At 34.8% G+C, this 22,475-nt stretch overlaps 2 protein-coding genes across 2 annotated transcripts; one reads left to right on the top strand and one right to left on the bottom strand.

Annotated features, from left to right (window-relative positions):
• Positions 1 to 2,435: 2,435 nt before the first annotated feature.
• On the top strand, positions 2,436 to 4,109 carry LOC122295564 (homeobox-leucine zipper protein HAT22-like). Its single transcript, XM_043104642.1, has 3 exons — positions 2,436 to 3,217; positions 3,348 to 3,427; positions 3,570 to 4,109. Exons 1-3 carry the CDS (start codon positions 2,744 to 2,746, stop codon positions 3,856 to 3,858), a joined length of 843 nt encoding a protein of 280 aa, XP_042960576.1. The 5' UTR covers positions 2,436 to 2,743; the 3' UTR covers positions 3,859 to 4,109.
• A 9,137-nt stretch (positions 4,110 to 13,246) lies between these two features.
• LOC122295361 (homeobox protein knotted-1-like 2) lies at positions 13,247 to 19,533 on the bottom strand. The gene is made up of 5 exons (XM_043104366.1): positions 18,567 to 19,533; positions 18,315 to 18,437; positions 18,036 to 18,171; positions 14,114 to 14,367; positions 13,247 to 13,988 (listed from the first exon to the last, which is right to left on the bottom strand). The coding sequence occupies exons 1-5, from the start codon at positions 18,966 to 18,968 to the stop codon at positions 13,785 to 13,787; spliced, it is 1,119 nt and encodes a 372-aa protein (XP_042960300.1). The 5' UTR covers positions 18,969 to 19,533; the 3' UTR covers positions 13,247 to 13,784.
• Positions 19,534 to 22,475: the final 2,942 nt, after the last annotated feature.

Below are 22,475 nucleotides of genomic sequence, written 5' to 3'. Positions count from 1 at the left end.
CGGGGATGCTTTTAATAAGAGCTGCTCTGTCTTGTTTTTGCTGAGTTTTTTGCTCTGTTTGAAAGACCATCACAAGGCCTGGGTCCGTGTCCTTACCCATATCATTTCACCCAGTTTGGGCGGAAAGTCATTCTCGGTGGGAAATGGAGTTTTCGGATATGTATGGCCGGCGTCCCTGACCATGTGGTGTTGGTCTTCTGAGGGGATGGCAGTGGGTTCACGGTGTGGCTCGGTCAGTTGCTGTTCGGGAGATGGATGTTTGCTTACTGTTTTGGGGTGCTTCTCCATGGGGTATTTATACTCTGTTTTAACCATGGAAAACAGAGGTTTTTTTTGGGGGATGCACGCCGAGCGGTATGGAGGGGATAAAGCATCTTTGGGGTGGAATCTGGCCGGAGTTCATGGTGGATGTTTTTGGGGATGATGGTCGGAGCTTTTTTGAATCAAAGTCAGGCGGTTTTGTTTGTTTTTCTTCTTTTATTTCTTACATTAAATCTGGTTAGTCTAGTTGGTTTTTGTGTGTGTATGGAATAAAGCTCTCGGTGGCTCTGCGCATGGGGTCTGAACGAAGAGGAGGAGGTTGTTTGGCCTCTGGGCTTCGGTGCATAAACGAAGTTGAAGATGTGCATGTGCATGTGAGAGGAGACGGCGACGGGGCTGGTTTTTCCTGGGCATGGACAGCAACGGGCACGAGCATATGCAACAGATGATTGTTCTGTTAGTGGAGAGAACGTCGCAGTCAGTGGGTTAGAGTAGCACAGAGTATACGGTGCAGTTAGTGGGGTTGGGTAGTGATGTACTATGCTACTTTGTTTTTTACTTTTTCAGTTACGGTTGTTAGTGGGTTTTATTAGGGTAACGAAAATAAAATTGAAATAGATTATTCTCTTTCCTCTTTTAGAGGAGTAGGGTAGTGAGTCCCTTTCCTCTTTTGGAGGAGTAGGGTAGTGAGTCATTTCCTTCTTTTGGAGGGTGGGAGTGGTGTGGATTGGTGTCTCATAGACAAGTCGAGATGGACATCTCAGTTTATACAGAGTCTCGCATCTCAAAAGGGCTGTGTCATCAGAGAGTTTCTAAAGTTTTTTAGACAGTGTCCGTCACTTATTGTGTGCGGGGGAGCTTAAAACAAATGAGTAGTTGGCTTGTAATCAGGGTTGGTACCCGGACTTATTGGTCACAGTTGTAACTTTCTTCATTCAGGAATTGAATTGAAGTCTATTTCAAAAAAAAAAAAAAAAGTTATCAGTACGTGATCGGGTAATTGAATTAATTAAGCTATAATTTAAATAGTTAAATTTACATCTTCCCGGCCATGATTTGAATTTTTAACAAATTTGTTGAGATATTAACGTTGCGTTGGTGAGTTATCTTATCGGCCATATGATCATTATCTCCATGTCCCCCCAGAGATAATCAAGTCAAAATAAATCAAAGCAACTATCAATTAATTGATGATCATGCCAAAACTAACTTCCCGTTAGAGCCAAGCCTGCCGGAGTACTGCTCTATATCTAATTGCATGTGTGTGAAGTGATGGAGGCATGTAGTGGGGGAACATTTCGGGTGGTCTGCAATTAGGTGAACATTGTGGCGCACACATCTGATCATGTGTTAGCATCGATCTGACCCTCACGAGTGTTGTCTCCATGCATTGAATTGTTTTCAGTATAAACTCATGAAAGTCATGTAATTTCATTGTAGTCACTATATATATATGATCATGTAATTACTATTTTCTCTCGTCATGGGGACCATGCATGTACAATATAATCATGTAGCTTAAATAATGCAACCCCTCTCCCTGGACAAGATCCGGGAAATTGCATGTTCACTTCCAAGCATTGTTCTATATGTACCTCATTATAAGATATCAGTACTTTCAGTAGTTTACATATATATATATATGTATATGAGATTGAGATTTCTATAAGTTTTTTAACCTAAATGCTAAAGACATAGACACAATTAATAGATACTTTAGTAATAAATAATGTTGCCCGTCGACAGCATGCATGAATAACACCGAGATTCATATATTATGTCTATCTTTCCCCGAACTGTAAAATTATTTTGATAAAAAAATTATAAAGAATATTAATGATCCTTAATATATAATATTTAATTTAATTAGAGATTGTAATTACCAAAGCACATACGTATAGAGTAATATTTAAACAGTTTATACTGACACTAATTGTTGAATAAATTAATTGTTGGACATTGGAAAGTTAAAATATTATGAAGACTAATGTCGAAGAAAAGGTAAAAGAGCCTATATATATAAATATATTCTCTTTTTATTAAGGGGTTATGTACATGATCAACTTTCCATGTGTGGTTCCACGTATATATACCTTGTTCCTGTAACTCAATACATTGTATACTCTTTTTATTTGGGGGTGACTCCATACTGATCCATACATTGCATGCTTGAAGAGAGAGAGAGAGAGAGAGAGAGAGAGAGAGAGAGAGAGATTTCAATTTGTAATGGTCAACATATGACGACAGAGGGGGATCGGAAATTATAATTCCACAGACCCCAATTCGTCTCTCTACTGATCATTTCGTTTCTTTCCTTGCTGATTAATACCGAGTACCCACGCCGCCCTTCCCACAAGAATACCATTTTTCACACATTCCTCCATTATTTTTGGATCAAGAAGATCACCTTGCCCTCCATATATATAATCTTTTCGATATATATTCGGTGCTCTACTTCAACAAGAATAATAGGGTTGATACAATGGGTGATCTCGAGGATGTTCGTAACACAGGCCTTGCTCTTGCTCTAGGCAGCCACGAAAAGCCAGAAAACCACTTGCAGCCTGATCATCAAGAAAAGAAGAAGGGGAAGAAGGAGAAGTTCTCCTTAAAGTACGACAACCTGTTCCCTTCTCTTACGTTAGGTCCATCAGAGGTCGAAACGACAACCACGTACCTATTGCCTGATACAAAGATGGAAGTAGGAAAAGTGTGCGGTGAATCTGTGGATTTGCAAAAGCAGGCATCTTCTGTGAGCGGAGTATCATCGTTTTCTAACTCATCCAGCATCAAGCAGGAGAGAGAATCCGGGGAAGAAGAGGTTGAGGTAGAAAGAGTGTCTTCAAGGGTAAACGATGAGGATGAAGAGGCTAGTCCAAGGAAGAAACTCAGACTCACAAAACAGCAATCGGGTGTTTTGGAAGACAGCTTTAAAGAACACGCTACCCTCAACCCTGTATGCCATCTTTCTTTTATTTTGTTAATCCCTAATATCTCTGCAGAAACATCATTCCTTGTATGCGCGCTCATGAATTATGTGCTGAATATTGTTATCCTCTCTCTTTTTTCATTATTGAAATTATTAGAAGCAAAAGAAAGACTTGGCTGAGCAGCTGAATCTACGGCCGAGACAAGTAGAAGTGTGGTTCCAGAACAGGAGAGCCAGGTTCTATTCACTAACCTTTGTTTACGTCTTCAAAGATATATAATAATAATAATCTCCACCAAGGTTTAATTATATGTTTGAATGAATGAAAGAGTTCTGATTCCTTTTTCCTCCCTTGATCTCCAAATATATTTATATATAGGACTAAGCTGAAACAAACAGAAGTAGATTGTGAATTACTGAAGAAACGCTGTGAGACACTAACAGAAGAGAACAAGAGGCTACAGAAAGATCTCCAAGAGCTGAAATCATTGAGAAGTATAGCTGCGCCTTTTTATATGAAGCTTCCTGCAGCCACGCTTACTCTGTGCCCTTCCTGCGAGAGGGTTTCTTCAGCTGGTGATGCAGGTTCTTCTACAAATCCTTTCTCAATTGGGGCGCCAAAACCTCACTTCTACAATCCCTTCACCCATCCATCAGCAGCTTGCTAGCTAGGCATATCCTTAAAGGCCAGAACTCCGATTTCTTCAGGACCATCTGTGTCATATAATATATATGTAGGATTAATAAATTAGCTTAATTAATTTGTACAGATTATATAGTTCAATATATAGTATAAAAACGAGATAATTAATCAGTTAATTAGAACTTTAATTCTCTCTGATCATCTGTCTTTTTGGATTTCCAGTTTGTAATTATTTAAAAAGACAAATATTATGCAGCAATTTTTATTTATTTTTTTTTTTTTTTCTTGCAAATTCGCAAATTCAGTCACTGATCATGGCAATGTATTCATACTTAGTAATATCTTGTTACCTAAGGTTAAAATTTGTGCACAGAAAGGATTTGATATTCAAAGCCATGCCTATATATACATATATATATAGATATATATTTCTGATGTTGTAATTCTTCCGCGCCATGAACATGCAGCAACTCTTATGTATTTATATTCTCCAGTCTTTTATGCAAAGTTGAAACTGTATGCGTCAAGATCAAATCAGTAAGATCGATCTTGATTGATCTTGATTGGTACTAAGAACAATATCCTATATATTAGCAACTATATATAGAAATTAGCAAGTGATATTGAGGTTCAGAATGTATGATCCTTTGCTATCAATGTCTATCTACGTAGGCCATATATGCAACTTCCTTAATTCTGAGCAGATCAACTTAATTTGCTGAGGAAGTAGTACTATATCATCACATATTCAAATAAGGCAATAGTTCCTTAATTACCCCAAAAATTGATTTTGAGTGGTTAAATGGTCCTTATATATCCTAAATAAGTTCGATTAGATATATCAAGGATTGAGTCTTTGCATGATTCATAATTTTGAAGAAAAATGGAACGAAAAAGGAAAATAAAAGTGAGCCCTTGATGATCACCCGTGACCAAGTAAATCTCTATATACATATTTTCCGAATAATGATGGGCAGGCTTTTTGTAGTCACTAGTCAAAGATAAATCAAAAAAGCAACGCAAGCTAACGTCTGTGGAACTAATTTGTTTTATTTTTTGGCTTTAGACAAACGAAAAGAATGAAAATAAAAATAAAAAATAAAGCGCAATTAGGCATGTCATGTGATCATCCCGGCCAAGACGAGCTAGCTAGTCCCTTTCCATTCCCTTTTTTTTTTTTTTTTTTTCTCATTCGCAAGATAATCCCATTCCTCCCATTTATCTTTGGTATGGGGCCTCCTAGCCTATATATTAGCCAAAAAATGGGTCCAAGAGGGGACCAATATCTCACCAGCATGAGGGTCAAACACTCCATCTTTCTAAACTGGCAACAAAAGCATTTTCAATTGACATTTGTAGCCAGGCTATTTATATGATATTTTCGTCTTATATATAAATAAATATATATATTACTATAAGAAAAATAGTTTTTTACGACTAATTTATAGCAACGAAAAGATTATTAATAACTAAAATTGATTATTAATAGTCTTTTCGTTACTATAAATTGATCGTAAAAGGCGATTTTTCTTATAGTGTATAATATCATGCTAATTAAAATTGGTATAAGTATATATATTTTTAATTACATGACATGTCGTAATAAGATAGGAATATCATACCATCTATACGTACGCGCCAAAACTATCGAATAAATTTTTCAACAATACTCCATTTCAAGCTCTCGGACACTTGTGCAAAGTCTAGCTAGCTAGATGGTGACATTACACCTATAAGTTTATCTGTTCGAAAAATTGTTTCGAAGATGCAAAAAATCTTGTAATTAATAGAATTATAATGTAGATCCTGTTTCGGAAAACTGACAAAAGAGAGAAATGGACCCAGAGCTTAAAACCAAATTAAAGAGCTATGAAAACATCCGACAAAAATAGTATAGAATCGCGGACACGGGTTGCCCTTGAAAGATCAATATTGATTTCGTGCCTTCCCAGAATTTATATATAATAACCCGGTGGGAAAGAAGTTTTTCTTGACGCACAAACTTTCCGGATTAACGTATAGCATCTTCCTTCATTTGAGTGCGTTTACACTTATCCCATAGTCCATGGCTGAGATGAGCAACGTCCTAATTCCATTGTGCTCAAAGAGTAAAACTTATAAAAGTTATTCATTCTGAATTTATCGCACCCATTAATCATCAAACATGTGTTATATTATAAGTTATTTTTAATTCAAGTGATTGATTTATGAAATCATTTAAAATATATAACATTAATCATTGCGATTAAGGATGAAGAGGGAATGGATCAAGCACTTGCGAGCTGTGTATATATATGTGCGCGCGCGCGCGCGCGTGAGAAGATATCAAAGAAAGTTCACAAACTCAGAAATTCCAAACAGCAACTCATGATTCCGAACTATATATACATTGGACCAAAGAAATAAGTGTTCAACAACATTTTTCACATCCCATTAATTTAAAAGAGATGTCATCAGTTCTAAAACAAAAAACAGAATAGTCATTGGCGGCCGGTTTTGGTTTTTAGATAACACGCATTAAATATTTCATTGGCAAGCAACATCTTGTTTATCTTTAATTCACTGTTGGATATAGAAGCATGTAAATTCATGTTCCAACACATGAAAATCAATTATATATATAACTTCGTACGAGTGATCTGACTCTTTGGCAATCGAAAAAAATACTATAGGCGTTTAATTAAAAGCTTTTTTATATTGAAACGCATATGGTTTTGTCAAGGCACTATATATAATTAATGCCAACTAGAGATGAACTTAAGATACAACAAGGGTAAAAGAAACCTGAAACCATGAAAAAGCATTCAATTGACTTCGTTTGTATGGATCGAGAATCTCGAATTGGCTACGTCTGCATGAAAGCATTAAATTTCAAATTTCTTTTTTTTTTTTTCCTTTTTAACCATTTTTTGTTGGCTGGCCTAAGAATATTAGGATGTTTTTGGTTGTTGAAATCAACTTAATCTATCTTAAATCAAACATTAATGAGATTCATTACTTTTTCAACTTTTTATACAAAAGTTAAACACATATCAACTTGTTTCATACATTCAAACACATTTTAATGAAACATATAAAATATTATTATTTACGTATCAATTCAAATCATCTGAACTCACCTCAACATCCAAACATATGTGGTCTAAAAATTTTTAGAAATGGGTTTCTTCCAAGATAGCTTTGAATAGAGTATGAGATCATAAAATAAGCGGAGAATTAGGATATAATTCATGTTCTGATAAATGAGAAATTAATCTTTATAATGTTTAACTGGCTGGGAAAAAAACCCAGAGATTTCTTGTGGGTACAAAAGAAAAGAAAAGGGAAAGATACGAAGGGATCACTGCTGATTAATTCTAGCACCTTATTTGATAAGCGGACTATCTGGTGAAGGCTTTAAATAATGGCAGGCAATGGTGTCACAGATCATCATCATCACTACTGTTGTCGTGATCATATTCACCGATTCATTCGTCATTGTTGACATCATCAATTGTTTGTACCCGTCGGCCGTCGACAGATTCTAGCACGCCCCAATTCATAATGCAGAAAAAGTTTGGATTTCTTTTCTTACCTCTATGTCTCATTGGCTGCAAAAAAATAAAAAAATAAAAAGAGGTTAGGATTTAGAGGTTTGCGTAATCCATGACAAAAATTAACATGGAGTAGGTATATTATTGATAGAAGAAAAAGGACGCATATTATATTAATTGCAGAATATGATCACAGGCATGCTTTGGACATCATGCTATTGCTTACAGCGTCAGCCAGCAAACACTAGCAACTGTGCATCTAAGCAGTTGACTAGATCAACAGCACTTGCGTGCTTTCACCAGTAAAATACAATAAAAGAGTGCTGCTAGGTTCTCGTATAGTAGTGAAGGTTGGGCGTGCTCTTTACTAGTCTTTAGTAAAATTTGTATTTATTTTTTTAATTTTTTTTAATTTTTTAATTTATATTTTTTTAAAATATAAAAATAATATCAATAATACACTAATAGCCACATCTTTAATTAGTAATAAAAGATAAAAAAAATTAAAAATAATTAAATACATAAGCAATCAAAATGAGTAGATAAAATTGAGGGATAAAGTAATATTTTTCTACAATAAAATGCAAATCTCTGAAAAATCTTCTTGGCTAAAGTCTTTTTTGAATAGAGATTTGCTACATACAAGCACAGTCGCGTACTAATCTGTGTATCAATACTGATTTATTCATATTTAAAATTTAAATTAATACTGTTTTCAATAAAATTTAATGAGTTTTGCTACACAACCTCCCAACACCCAAACACCCCACCTTTTTTCAATTTTTTAATATTTTTTTAATTTTTTTTTTTTTGAATTTATTCTTTTTAAATTAATTTAATTATTTTATTCATTATTTATATATTAAATATTTGATAAAAAATAAAATAATAAAAATTAAAAAACAAGTGGGGTGTTGGGGTGTTAGGAGGTTGTAAAGTTTTTTTCAAATAACAATCTCTTCAACTACTTTGGCCAAATTCAACTTTAAGGTACTTAAAATATTTTTAAGATCAACTCAAGTAAAATCAAATTAATTATAATAAATCAAGGTCTCACACGCATCTCATGACATTTGGATTCGATTCCCACTTGGTCGAAGGATCTTACGAAATCTATGTTTCTCTCTTCTGACGCTTAGCGTGAATATTTGTGCAATTTTATCATTTTACTCCATTATGCATGCAGAGCTCTGCTTCTAGCCTTCAATTTTGCCTTCATTTTCTCCGCTGTGAGAAATTGGGCTGAGAGACTCTTGGAAGCAGTTGGACTATAGTTACGGTCATCGAAGTTTTTGTGGAGATGGAGAGTTTTTTGCGGTTCTGGCAAAAATATTTTTATTGCTGTAAGGCTGGTCTTGTTTGGATTGTTTGGAATTTGAATTGAATTGATATGATAAAGTCAATTCAATCTAATTTTAAGTTGAATTTAATATATAAATACTTAATTTTTAAATTATTAAATTTATCTCAACTCAAAATATCTTTACACGTGAGGCTTATAATTTTTTTCAACTCAACATCTATTTACACATGGGACCTATAACTTTTTTTAACTCACTATAACTTTACACGCGGGATCCACAACCTTTTTCAACTTCTCATAAATATATTTAAACTCATTTTGACATTCAAACATATCTAAACTCATTTTAGATAAGCCTCATAAAATTCATTTCACCATCTCAACTCAACATTACTATTTATAAAAAGACTTAACTTATTTTAACGCAATTCAATATTCAAATTGGATTACATGTTTTGATGAGGAAATACTTCTGACTTCTAGTGGGATTTTCAGGGACTTGGCAAAGAACAATTTATTCCCAAGGCCCCTACAGACTCACTATGCATTCCTAAAGAGTTTAGACGTTTTGGGCTTCAACGGATGTATGATTTTGAACGAGGCCTTCGGTGCAAAACTAGGCTGCAGCCTGTCAACAATATCTGCGTCCAGGAAATTATGATAAAAAAAATGGCATTTTACAGGTGGAACCTTTTCTCAAACTAGAGCTTGATCTCTTTCAGACACAGAGTCAGAGCTTTCGAAGGGGATTCTTAGAAACAAACATGTACGATTATTGCACATGATGAACTCAAGAAATACATATAACAAGAACACACGTACAGCTCAATATATAGCACTAGTACGTACAGAAAACAAGCTGAGCGGCCATAAGCTAGCTAGATCCAAAGCCATGATCTGGACCAGAAGTTGGACCACTAAATAAGTAATAGAATACTACTCATTTTATTATATTTCCATATCAAAATCAAGTAGATACGTGGTTGGAACTCTCTACGTACCGACTAGGGCTTAAATGTGAGTGTAGTACGTGTGCATGGGTATTATACATATACATGCATGTGCACACACATTAGAGCATTCCCAATGGGTAAAGTAAAACCCAACTTTTTGTAAACTTTAAACGAAATAGCTCAAAATACCCATCCAATGAATCATGTATTTCATTGAGCACTCTCAATGGATTTTTCATCCTATTCTTTAAAATACATCATCAAAATCCACTTTTTCTATTTTACAAACTGATTTTTACAAAATAGTACTATACATCATTTTATCTATTTTTTCTTCATATCATTTGAAAATTATACATTTAATATTTTTCCTCCAATGAAAAATCAACAACAGGAAAAAAAAAAAACTAATTTAAAATATTTACAATGATGAATAGTTTCCTCCACATCTAGTGAGTTCCTGTAGCAAAATGTAAAATGAATGATGAAATACAAGATTCATTAGAGGACACTTTTGAGAGAATTTCTTTATATTTTAAAGAAAATTGTGTTGTAGATAATCCATTGAGAGTGCTCGCAACTTACTATAGTAACACCGCTACATTTAGTGGATACTGTACACACAAATGTATAAATTTTTTATTCATTTCTCTCTTTACTTTCTACTTTTTTTTTTCTTCATTGCAGGAAGTACTCTTATTTTGTTTCGACCCCAAGTTTCTTTCACGCCATCTTCACTTCCTCTTACAAGATTGGTTCTACTCATCAATCTCATAGGCAACGATTTGCAAAGTGATAACAAACAACATAGCTCAAGAAGCATCCTTGTTTGCCTAAGGTAAATTTTTTAAAACATTCTGCCTGTCATTTCTCTCTTTTTCGAGTGATTTTTGGTATGCTTCAATCTCTTATCTTTTAATCTCTCCATTCTCCTTCTGATAAGCTATGCAAAAAACTTTAGTGGATAAAATCTGAGATTTTCAAGCATGTTGATATGATTTTGGATTTTTTTTTTTTTTTCTTGTGCAAATTTGGGAATGGCTGGATATTTAGGGCCTTTTGTATTATTTTTCTTGGTTCAGCAACTTGCAACCACTTGTTGAAAAATTTGGGTGCTGCCTTGTTGGAAAGTTTTATCTTTCTTGGGTCATCAACTAGCAACATGTGTTTTATTTTAGGTTGCTGCCTTGAAATATATTTCTTTCCAATTTTGCAAGAAAATTTGGGTGAGAGGTTTTTTGTGGTATGGTTGATGGCTTGGAAAAATACCAATTTCAGTTAGGAAATATGAAATATTTCAAGGTTTAGTTCTACTTAATCCAAGGACCAAGGTTTAGTTCGTGTCAACCCATTTCATTCTAGTGTAATGGCTTTGGCATCACATGGTTTCTTAAGTTGGGCATCCACGAGTTGTTAGGATTCTATTTTGTTAGCTTCACATTTTATTTCATAATGTTTTCTTCTTTGAGATTTTTTAGTATATGGACAATCCATCTTCCGATCAAGTGCCAAGAGATTCCCTCTTAGGGGCACTAGCAAAGCATTACAAGTAGAAACTAATAATGCAGATGCAACATAAGAACCCTTCTTTTTAAGAATCAGCTTTGACATCCTTTGTAACTCCAGTGATTTAGATAAGAGTAATGCTACATACAGTCACTTTTACGTACTCCCTGCGCACTTCACTGATATGATTGGCTGGATTAATTTTTTTTTAATACACAACCAATCATTTTACTGGAGTGCACAAAGGAGTCCACAAAAATAACTGCATATAGAATTTTTGTTTAGATAATTATATTGAAGTGCCTTATAAACATAATAAAAAGCATTTGAAGAATAATACTCAGAAATTAAAATCAAGACAAGGAAACTTTAACGTAGAAGAGGACAATTTAGTAGTATCGGCTTGGCGTAATGCTAGTTTGGACCCGATCTAGAGAGACCCGTTGGAAAGAAGGCTAGAGATAAATAAAAATTAAAAAAATAAAAAGGCAAAAGAGGCAAGATGAGACAACTTCCAATCTTGCTGCCTTGGTGAGTGAGATGAAAGAAGAGAAGAAGAGAGAAAATGTTGAGAAGCAAAAAGATAGGAAAGAGATTATCCGCCTCACAAAAGAAAGACTAATTGAACTCAACCAACGGAGAGAGAGGATAAGGAAATTATGAGGATGGATACCTCAAGTTTGCCTCCAATGCAGCAAGAGTATTTCCATTGCCTACAATTGGAAATCTTGAGAAGCAAAAGTCTGCAAAACCATTACTGGGTTTGGTATGGGCTGCAAATGAAAATTTTTTGAAAAGTAACAATGCAGTCACTTTTGAAAATTCTATTTTGATCATTTTTTGTATAGAACACAACACAAACCTAAAGCCCACATATGAATGAATATTGATTACAGCACACCAGCCAATGGATGGTTAAATTTTGATTCTTTTTTTGTAAAGAAAGTAAGCAAAGTTGGCACACTAAACTATGGGTGGTTACTAACTACATGGAAGATGTCACTTTATATTTGAATTATAATGTTTAAATAATATAAAGAAAAATAGATAAGCTAATGTATGGAATATAAATGAAAAAGTCAGTATGTAAAGTCAATATTTATGCACACACATGCCATGTACAGATTTTGATATATTTATAATTCATTTTATTATCATTCTCTCAATATTTTATAATGTGGCAGCACACCATGTCAGCTTTGTGTGCAGATTCGTCCACCAAAACGTTTGCACCTAGACGAACTGTTAAAAAATAAATTCATAATTTGTAGTCTTGTATCCTTTTATATTTTCACACCCTGATGCACGCTATTAATCATTGTGAAAAATGAGATTTCTTTTATTTGCTTTTCATTATCTTTTCTGAATTAGTTTCCGACTGTGGATGCAAGGATTTACACGGGGCGCCGATATCATGATAGCAATAATTGTCAAATTTAGTGTTGGTCAATGGTCATCTGAATTGATCAGCAAAATGTGAAGGAGAATGACATAAGGAACGCTCGGTAAATTACTTGATCTTGTAATTAGGAACAAACCATGAAAATCGAGATGCTTGTCAAGTTTCTGTTTCCCACTTAAACTGCCCTTTAGGTTTGTCAACTAGCCAACTCCTATACTAAGCAAACTAAAACATACGAGAAATCAACTAATACATGATAAATTTATAAAAGAGAAGTGTGCGCCCCCCACCAACTAGAGAAAGGATATACTGATTTGGTACCACACCGAACAAGCAACTGGATTTACCTGCAGCTCCTTCTATCTTCATGTTCCCCCTCCGACCCCTCCTCCTCCGCCAACTCATGATGAAGCTTCACGAGATGCGCCATCACTGATTCATTGTAGGATGTCATGCGGATTACCTCTTTCCTCAAGTGTTTGAATTGATTTTTGGAGATCAATTTACCTCTCTTTAAGTAGAGTTAATATGTTTGAAAACTTTCCTTGGTTTGGAATTATCTATAGATCATATCAATGAATGACAGATTCTCCACATCCACAAGCTAATCCTCCAACAAATGATCATTTAAGGGGATCGACTCTTCAAAGCCACAGATATGACAAGCCAATAAACCAACAATTTGCTTGAAGGTCTTAATTAATGAAAACGAAAAAGACTGGAAACGTACGAACAAATAATATTACATGCACCCGCATTGACTTCATATTCAGTGTCTTTAATATATACACTTACAGCTAGTAATTGCTGTCAGAGATTTAAATTAAGAGTTTACAGTACAGCTGGCTCAAAATGAAAATGTTACTCCTATTATCATCTCCTTGCATAATAAAAGCACACATCAAAGTAACACACAAGATCTGCCTTAGATCCTCTAACACAGAACAAATCAAAACGTCCCAGATTTTTGATGTAATGAGAACTACCGCAGTACTCCATCAGTCCAACGTGAGTGATCGGCACAGCATTCGGACTAGCTTTCACTAAACTATACTGATGGCATTCCTCCTAAAAGATATCCAGATCATATTGCATGAAATTACTTACTGATCTGATACGGACTAGCTTCAACTAATTATAATGATGACAATTCACACTGCATTATTAGCTAGACAGTTCACAGCACAATATTAAACCATTACAACTTCAATAACCAGCTTGCTAGTGATTTTATTTTATTTTATTTTATTTTGCTCATGGTCCCAAACGGTAATGACCATCACCCATGTAGTGACCATCCATGTAGAGAGTAGCATTCTGTGGATGTAGTCCATCCATCACCATAAACTGCATATCTTCAGAAGGTTTCCAATGCCGTTTTCTTTGGTTTATGAACCAATTGTTTATTTGTTTCTGGTCTAAACCAGTTGATTCAGCCAATGCCACCTTTTCCGTCTCCTGCACATTTATCACAAAATATCAGGCAATCTAATGATAGCTCGAGATCCTGTTTACTGTGATGCACTTAGGTACTCTAAAAGTTTGAAAATGGTTCCGCATTCAATTTCAAGGGTTACACGTACTGAAGGATAAGGCCATTTGTAGTGCAACTCCCACCAACTAAGTAGCTTTTGTCTGGCCTCTTTGGGTAGTTTAGCTTTCTTCTTTTTCTTGGAAAGCTCTTGCTTGAGGCTGCTCAAGTAGCCACTATACTTCCTCAACAGATGGTTCTTAAGCTCGCGGTCTTCGGCACGTGGATCAATCTCAGGAAGTTCTGTTTCTCCACCACTGTTGTCTTGATCCTCTTCAGATGAGCCAACACCTTCACCCTTCTCGTCTGCACATTTGTTCACGTTGAAACATGAAAACCGGATAGTTATGGCAATTTTCATAAAATGATATTCTAGCATATAACCAATTAGTCCTAGATGATTATGGCAAATCCAGTGTCCATCACATTTTCAGCAATAAACGACAAAATCCTTACCATGAAAATAAAAGAAAAATTGTTAAATCATATCTATCATGAAGGAGGGGAACCATGCAGCCTACTTTTTTTCCTTTTATCCTTCTACTAATTCTCCTTTTCAAAATGGGAAAGAAAGAAATCGTATGTGGGTATATTGTTAGCTAAAAGAATTTAACTGAAAACCTTCGCCAATTCACTTGTGATAACATCAATTTTAAATTGTTACAATGGAAGTACTAGCGGAGATAACTTCTTCATTTACAGCAATATCGTAATCTCTCAAATATCCTTTATAGAAAGACCATCATCATCTGTATGCAGTTATGTTCTCTCCGAGTAAGACAGGCAAAGTAATGTTTGTTTGCTCCAAGGAGTCCATATTCAGTTAACCTAATTACAGCAGAAATGCTTCACAGAAGAAATAATATCACAGGAGTAATCTCCATTTCAAAAAACCATAAAAAGAAGCCAACAAAAACTAAACCATTGTGTTGCCCTGCTACCAAATATATTAGATTTACATGTTATTTTCAACATCTAATCACATCAAACATAAAACATGTCCACACCCATTCAAAACAAAAGATCACAATGAGATAGCCAAACAAACCATATATTCCACAATCCAACTCCATTGAGCATGCTTGCTAGGAAAAAGAATGTATGCCTACAAAGTTCTAGCAGATTTTTTTCCCCTTTCCTAATAGGCCCTATTTTCAATTTCATGGGCTAGACCTCATGAGCCTTAGATGCGCTCTCCGTTTTCTTTTCAACTTGATAAACTAACCCATCCACCACCGAAAAAAGTGATCCCTAGCTTGCTCACCACCACGTGTAAGGGTGGTGCGAGTGCCATTTGGGTACATTCCATTAGCAAACTCTTTAAACTCTTGCTATATACCGGCTTGAGAATGTCATATCCATTGAAAAAAAATATTTACTACAATCATTTCATTTGATGTTTGCCCATCCGGAAGGTTTTAGCATTCATCACGAATCTCATTATAGACAATTCCTTTTGAAGGACACATTTCCACTTTACAACATTAAATTCCATTTCCTTTCCTTTTTTTTTTTTTCCTTCAACAACGCCTCCTCACAACATCCATTAATCAACAACGGTTCATTGTGAATGTATTGTCTAGCGTGCCTAACCAAGTATAACAAGACAGCCAAACATTTTGGCATTTAAAACTGCAGCCAATGTAGGCATTCACTATGCAATTACCATATGACTTAAGAAACAGCACTAATGATGCTCTATAAAGAACATCCCTACTCTAGCATCCCGAACCTTAGACTAAAAAAAAATGAAATCACAACCTCTAAAATTTGAGTTTTTCTGTATGTCAAACTGAAAAATCTCAAACCAGAAACCACATGCTCCAGAATAAAATGCAAAGTATGAAGCAAAGATCAATGAAGTAAGAAAGTACTTCAGTTACCAGAGAGAACCATTAATGCACCAGTGAGAAACAGTAGTGATTTATTCATGATTTTAAAAAGTCATTCCATTTTTGTATCCTGTGTCTTTTACTTCAGTGAAGTTCTATTTTGTTGTACATACAGCAGGCAACAATACCGATTAATTGATTAAGATACAGCACCAGTCGAATCAGTTTCAATTGAGTTGAACAATTTAATGCTCTAGTACTATATCTTAAGAGTAAAAATTAAAACAAATCCTATAAAAAAAATCCATGAAGCATTATGAACAAGAAGAAATAGATACGAAACAAAAGTGTATAATCCTTGTGTTCAGGCATTTCTTACATACGTTGACTGACAACGTGTCAGCAAAGTCTTTTAAATTGGTTTTCAAAGTAACTCGTCTGTTGGCACGAATTGACAGATGATTTCAGAATATATAATTTCTCCTATACAGATATAAAATGACATAGGAGACAGGAGATACAGAAAGTAGCTGTGGAGGAGGCAGTTTGCTAAAAACATTGCTGATTGAGCTAGATTCTTGACCATTCAAACTAGCAAGCGTCTACCTAAAATATTATCATGTTTGTGAAAATATCAAAGATGAATCAATTTCGACCAACTTTCACAAGCCTCATAATTAGTATGATTTGGTAAACCCTAGATCATTCTCTGATTAATTTATATCTTTACACTTCAAAGCGTGTTTCTTAAGCATCATTTATATTAAGGATCATACCCATAGGCATAGAACTTAAAAATTCGGATTTATAATCATTATCTTCGCATCCACAATGTCAAATATCAGCTGTGCAAGAATTCAAGCCAACATGCCAAGTATAATTTTGCCTGCTTCGTCATAAAATTTACAAATTGTGTGTGTGTGTGTGTGAGAGAGAGAGAGAGAGAGAGAGAGAGAGAGAGAGCATACATCTAAAAAATCAGCCTTGCAGTCATAGAAACTAGAGAGGGAATAATGTATTCCCCAATAAGAATAGTTATCGGGTTCCTTTCTCTCAAGCTACATCCGACCAAACATGGCACCGGCCAACAGCCCAGCAATAAGGAATTAAATAACAACGTTAAATTCTACTAATCATGGTGTTTGTAATATTTTTCCCGTTTCCTGGTTAATCTGGGCAAGAAGGAAAATTCTGGATCTTAATGGGCGACAAAGAAAACAAAATGCGTATACGATTATATAGGGACCTTAGCCATGAATTAGATTTTTCTGACAAAGACCGTACAAGCTACACAAGGAGTAGCACTGAATTGAACAGAATCCTACGCTTCTTTTTCTAATGATGCGAGTAAACAGAGAGAGAAATACAAAATAAATAAATATGTCCATATTTATCTTAGACAAGCTGGGAAATGACAACAGTCTTGCCAACATTTCGAGGTGTTTGTTTATCACGGAAACCCATAGAAGAATACGAATCGGATTTTCTTGGGCAGATGAAGAAAGAAAAGTGTGTAGATTTCCGGCAAGAAACTCTAATAAGAATGGTTTGTCGGGATACTCAGACCGTGTAAAGCTAACCCTTTTTAGGAGGCGAATGTGCGTATGTTTCATCATTTGTTTATGCTACCATACGAGTGCGGGCTTCGTCTGCTGCCTCCTTCATGTGGAGTTTCGACTGCATATAAAATTGTCCAATTTCAATTGCGCTCGTGATTAGGGTTTTTACCAAGCAACTCGTTACAAAGGTAGTTTGCTCCCCCCCCCCCCCCCCCCCCCCCCCTCCCTCTTCTCTCTCTCTCTCTCTCTCTCGGGTCATCTGACTCACTATTGGAACGCGTTATCTGGGTCAAAGTTTCATTATTGGAAACGAGAAGTGACGCATAGTAAAGTGCTCTCTATGCTTCTCAGGACAACCGGAGTATACTTAAGGCCATCAATATTTGCAAACGAAATTAACCCATATCTCTGGGGCGACGACTTAAATCAGTACCTGCTGTTCACATTGAATGTGCAGATATCTTTTCTAGGCACAGAAATAGGACGGTTTATGGAAAATATAGGACAGATAACTCGGGAAAAAAAAAAAAAAAAAAAGAAACAAGAAAGCAAGAAAAGTTAGACATATGTCCGGAAAGAGTACCAGAAGAGAAGACCCGCACGGCGCCATTGCCAAGCATATTAAGCTGCGCTTCGATCCTACGCATGAAATCCATTGCTTCTTGAATAGGCCTATTTAGTTCATCCCGATATTTCACCAGCATGTCATAATAAGCTTCCTGCTTACACATCCCAAATGTTGTCAGACATTGGGGAAATTACCCAGTGTACCGCAGGAGAGATAAAAGGACTATAATATGGAGAGACTTCATTTTTGCAATATTAAATATATGAAAGTTACAAGGAAGAGTAAAGGAGTCACCATGAATTGATCGAGTTCTGGGTCCTTTGTAGTTTCTCTAGAAGTCACTGAAGATCTTTGCCGCGCCTCAAACTCTTCGCGAGCTGCTGATAGCCGAGCCACCACTTCAGGTGGAGCGCCGACCTATTTATATTACAACGAGAGAGAGAGAGAGAGAGAGAGAGAGAGAGAGGGTCAATCTTCTATATATATGTATATATATATATGTTCATCTTTCATCTTCTACTATAGAATTTATGGAGGGTAAAACACCTTTTGGCAATCCATGTAAGCTTCCAAGAGATTAGAGTACTGAGGATGGGCGATGATCTTGCCTTTGATAGCTTCAACATCAGTACTGGAGGAGTCATTCCCTTGCTGCTGCTGCTGCTGAACTCCTGGATGCCCTCTCATCAAGGCGTAATGAAATGTCTGTAAATGTTGTGAAGTACTGGCTTCGGTCTTCACAATCGGGTGTGCTTCTGATTGAAAACACTCGCCGCCTGATTGGAGAGGAAAGGTGGAGATGGGTATCTGGGTCTGCTGATTGCCGACGTTTGAGCCACTGCTTGTTCTTCCATAACCAGCAGAATTCGCTGCAAGAACCGGTGACACGTACAAGAAATTCCCCCTTGGAGCTGAATTCTCATTAAGTTGATTGTGATATTCCTCCATTTCTCAACAAACTCAGATGAGAAAACGAAAAAACCACTAAAACTCTTGTAACAAGAAAGAAAAAGGATCCTAAAACCCTAAAAAAAGCAAGAATTGAAGAAATAGTTTAGTAGAGGAAGAACCCAAAACCCTAAATTATGAGGATAGCAAGTTGTAGATAGCCAAAGAACACAACCATGACTGGTTCCTTTGTGGTTTGCTACTTACCCAAAACGACACATAAGGTTACAACTTGGAAAAATTAGGAATGAAAATCAACAGAAAACTTTGGTTCAAGGAGGTATTGAAGTGAAGTTGCACCAGGATTTGGGCATGTTAGTACAGCAGAAATAGCAAATGATCAGAAGAACTTGATGCGAAGAGGAAGAGAGAAGATTGCTTGCTTAGCCGGAACCGGAGGCCGCTCCGTTTCTTGGGTGGCGGACAAGACTTTCTTTCTTCAAAGAAAAAGAAATATTTGTAAATTAAGAAAAGCAAGGAAGCTAGGCCAAGGGGATAAGGCAACTATAGATCGTAGATTTTTCTTCTTCCTACCTCTCCTTTTTACATTTCTGATTATTTTACTACCCCTTTGTTTCACGTTTATGGCTTTATAGGGATTTTAATTAATTTTGGCCTATGAGAGTATTTAATTAATGCTTTTAATTCTACTTTATTTTAGCTATTGGGACTAAGCTGTCCTAATTTCCTAGCTCGTGGAAGGATGTGCCAGTTTCCTAGCGAGAGCCAATCAATATTTTGGAGACTGTTGAATATTAGACGAGCTAGATGATCATTGTTATTACGTTAAGGAATCTCAAAATTAGTGTATGTCTTTCTCTTGATTGATGGTTATTCATTATTGCGTTAGAGAATCTCAAATTTTGAACCGAGATTAGTGTTAACTGTTAAGAAAAAAAACAGGTAATTAATCACTTCCAATTTATTACCTTCTTCATTGGCACCGATGTATCTACCAACCATACTACCAATACACATTTTTTCCTCTCTTTTTTTTTTTTTTTGTTAATTTTGTATTTAATTAGGAACGTTGATGCGTCGTTAAAAGAGATAAGGTAAAAATTTTATAAATAATAATAAAATATTTTATAAATAATTTGAATTAAAATATTTTAAAAACTTTTCAAAAATGAAAAAGAAAAATTTAAATAAAAGTATTATAGAATTAAAATATTATTATAATATAAATTTTAATATTATTTTTATTTTGAAATTTGAAAGTGTTAAATTTTTTTTTATTTAAGAAAGTTGTAATGATTAAGATTAGATGAAAAATCTTGAAAATTTAAACTTAAAAAGTATTTGTATTTAAATGATATTTGAATGTTAAAATGAGATGAAACGATATGAAATGAATTAAGTTGAGATCATATGTAAAACCAAATGAGACCTAATTCTTAAAAACAGGATTTCCAACATTATAGATTATTTTAATTTTGTTAAGAAGTATTTTTAAAAAATATATATATTTGTACCTTCTTTGAGATATGTTACTTTAGAGAACTTATCTTTTCTATATATGTTTTACAAGCAATCCTTAATAAACAATTCTTCGAATATCTTAAAAAGCCCCGTTCCGAGGAATATGATAGTTTCAAGAAATCTAAGCAATTAGGGGCCATAGCAAAAATATTAAAGAAACGGAAATGATATAATTACTGCTATTAATTAACAACTTTTTCAAGTTATTAATAGAATATTAATTTTAAATTTTTCTTTTGTTTTATTTTTATTCGTTTGAATTTAGAATAAAAACTATTTTATTATATAGTAGTAAAATTGTTGTAATGTAGTTAACATTACGAATTAACTCCGTTCAATCTCACTCTTGTCCTCGATCTATTCTTGATCAGAATCGACGCACCATTTTAGTCAAGGGAGATGCATTGTGTTTAGGTTAAGAGGAAACGGAACAAGGTATAAGATGAGGGTGAAGACAGCTGATTGGATAAGGATTTTGCCTGCAAAAATTTAATGTACAGTCACTTTTATGTACTTTTTATACATTTTATTAATGTGATTAGATGCCTCACTTTTTTTAATATAACAAAAATAATATAAAATAATTATTTTAACCAATCACATCAATTAAGTACATAAAAAATATATAAAAATGATTATATGTAGCATAACTCTTTTACGTGTATGCTTGGATTGTTGCTATGCATTGAATTTGTGAGCAATTCATGATTAGAGAAGTTATAGGGCTCTCTGATGTATTGGTTGATTGGATATGGTGAAGTGTAGTGCTTAAAGAGTTAAAAAGGTCGAGGGACCTTTTTGTTCCAGCAAAAATGCTTGATTTGTGTTCATCTTCTACTTGAATCAACATTCGAAATACTAGGTTACGTTTGGATGTTAAGATGATCTTATATTATATGAGTTAATATGTGAATAGTAATATTTAATAAGTCTCATTGAAATATAGTTGAATGTAATTAGGTTGAGATATGTGTTTAAATGTATGAAGTAGGTTAAGATGAGTTTAACTTTTTATGTGAAATTAAAAAAGTAACGAAATCTCATTAATGATTGATTTGGAATGAGTTAAGCTTACTCCAACAATGAAAAAAGTATAGAATATTGTGTGAGCTTCATCTAGGATTGCACAAGCAAAGGTGTATACGTCATTTACAAAGAGGAGGTATGTGAAAGAGTAGATTGCTCTTTGAGGAAGATACAATGGATTGTGACAGAACATATTAAAAGGTAGAATGATGACATCTCAATTTGAGTCCAAACTTAGCTATTTTGTGGGATTTGGTTTCGGATGAAGTTCTTAGGAACATACATGACTCTAGCATAAGGTTACAACAGGGTGCTGATTTGTGTGTGTGGCAGCCGTCTATTGATGGTGATTTTACGACTAAATCTGCATGGCAATTGATTTGCCAATGAGGTGATTTATGCACCTAAAAGATATGGCTTTGGCAGAATTGGCTATCAAAGAAGATGTCGCTTTTAGTTTGGAGAGCAAAAAAAAAGGCCATCCCAATTGATGATATTATTCAGACTTTAGGCATTCCGTTAGTTTCTAAATGTGAATGTTGTGTCTAACCTCAAATTGAAACCTTACATCATATATTATGTGAGGGTGAAGGAGCTCAAAAAGTTTGGAAATTTTTTGCTAAAGCCGGTCGTATGAGGATTTCTCAAATCCAGAACTGGGAAAGGATGATGAATTTTTGGTGGCAGAGAGCTTCAACATCTTCTTAGGTTGGGTGGCTTCGGGGAGTTCTTTCTATTGCAATTTCTTGAACGTTATGGAGAGCCAGATGTGTAGCAATAGTGGAAAGGGCTAAATTCATTCCTGATGATATTATCTAAGCCATAAAATTCTTAATTAGAAATATCTCAAGTACGATTAAAAATTTTTGATTTTTGGGCAAAATTGATAAGGTGATAATAGAGTTTTTATCTTGTTTGATTATTCATGTGGTTACAAAGGTAATTAAATTAATTGCACCACCAAAGAGAGAGAGATATTTAAATTAAATGTGGATAGAG

Source organism: Carya illinoinensis, chromosome 15 (genome assembly GCF_018687715.1).
Source record: "Carya illinoinensis cultivar Pawnee chromosome 15, C.illinoinensisPawnee_v1, whole genome shotgun sequence".
NCBI classification, from domain to species: domain Eukaryota; kingdom Viridiplantae; phylum Streptophyta; class Magnoliopsida; order Fagales; family Juglandaceae; genus Carya; species Carya illinoinensis.
The sequence above is the reverse complement of the archived record's forward strand: the minus strand, read 5'-3'. Positions and strand labels throughout refer to the sequence as shown.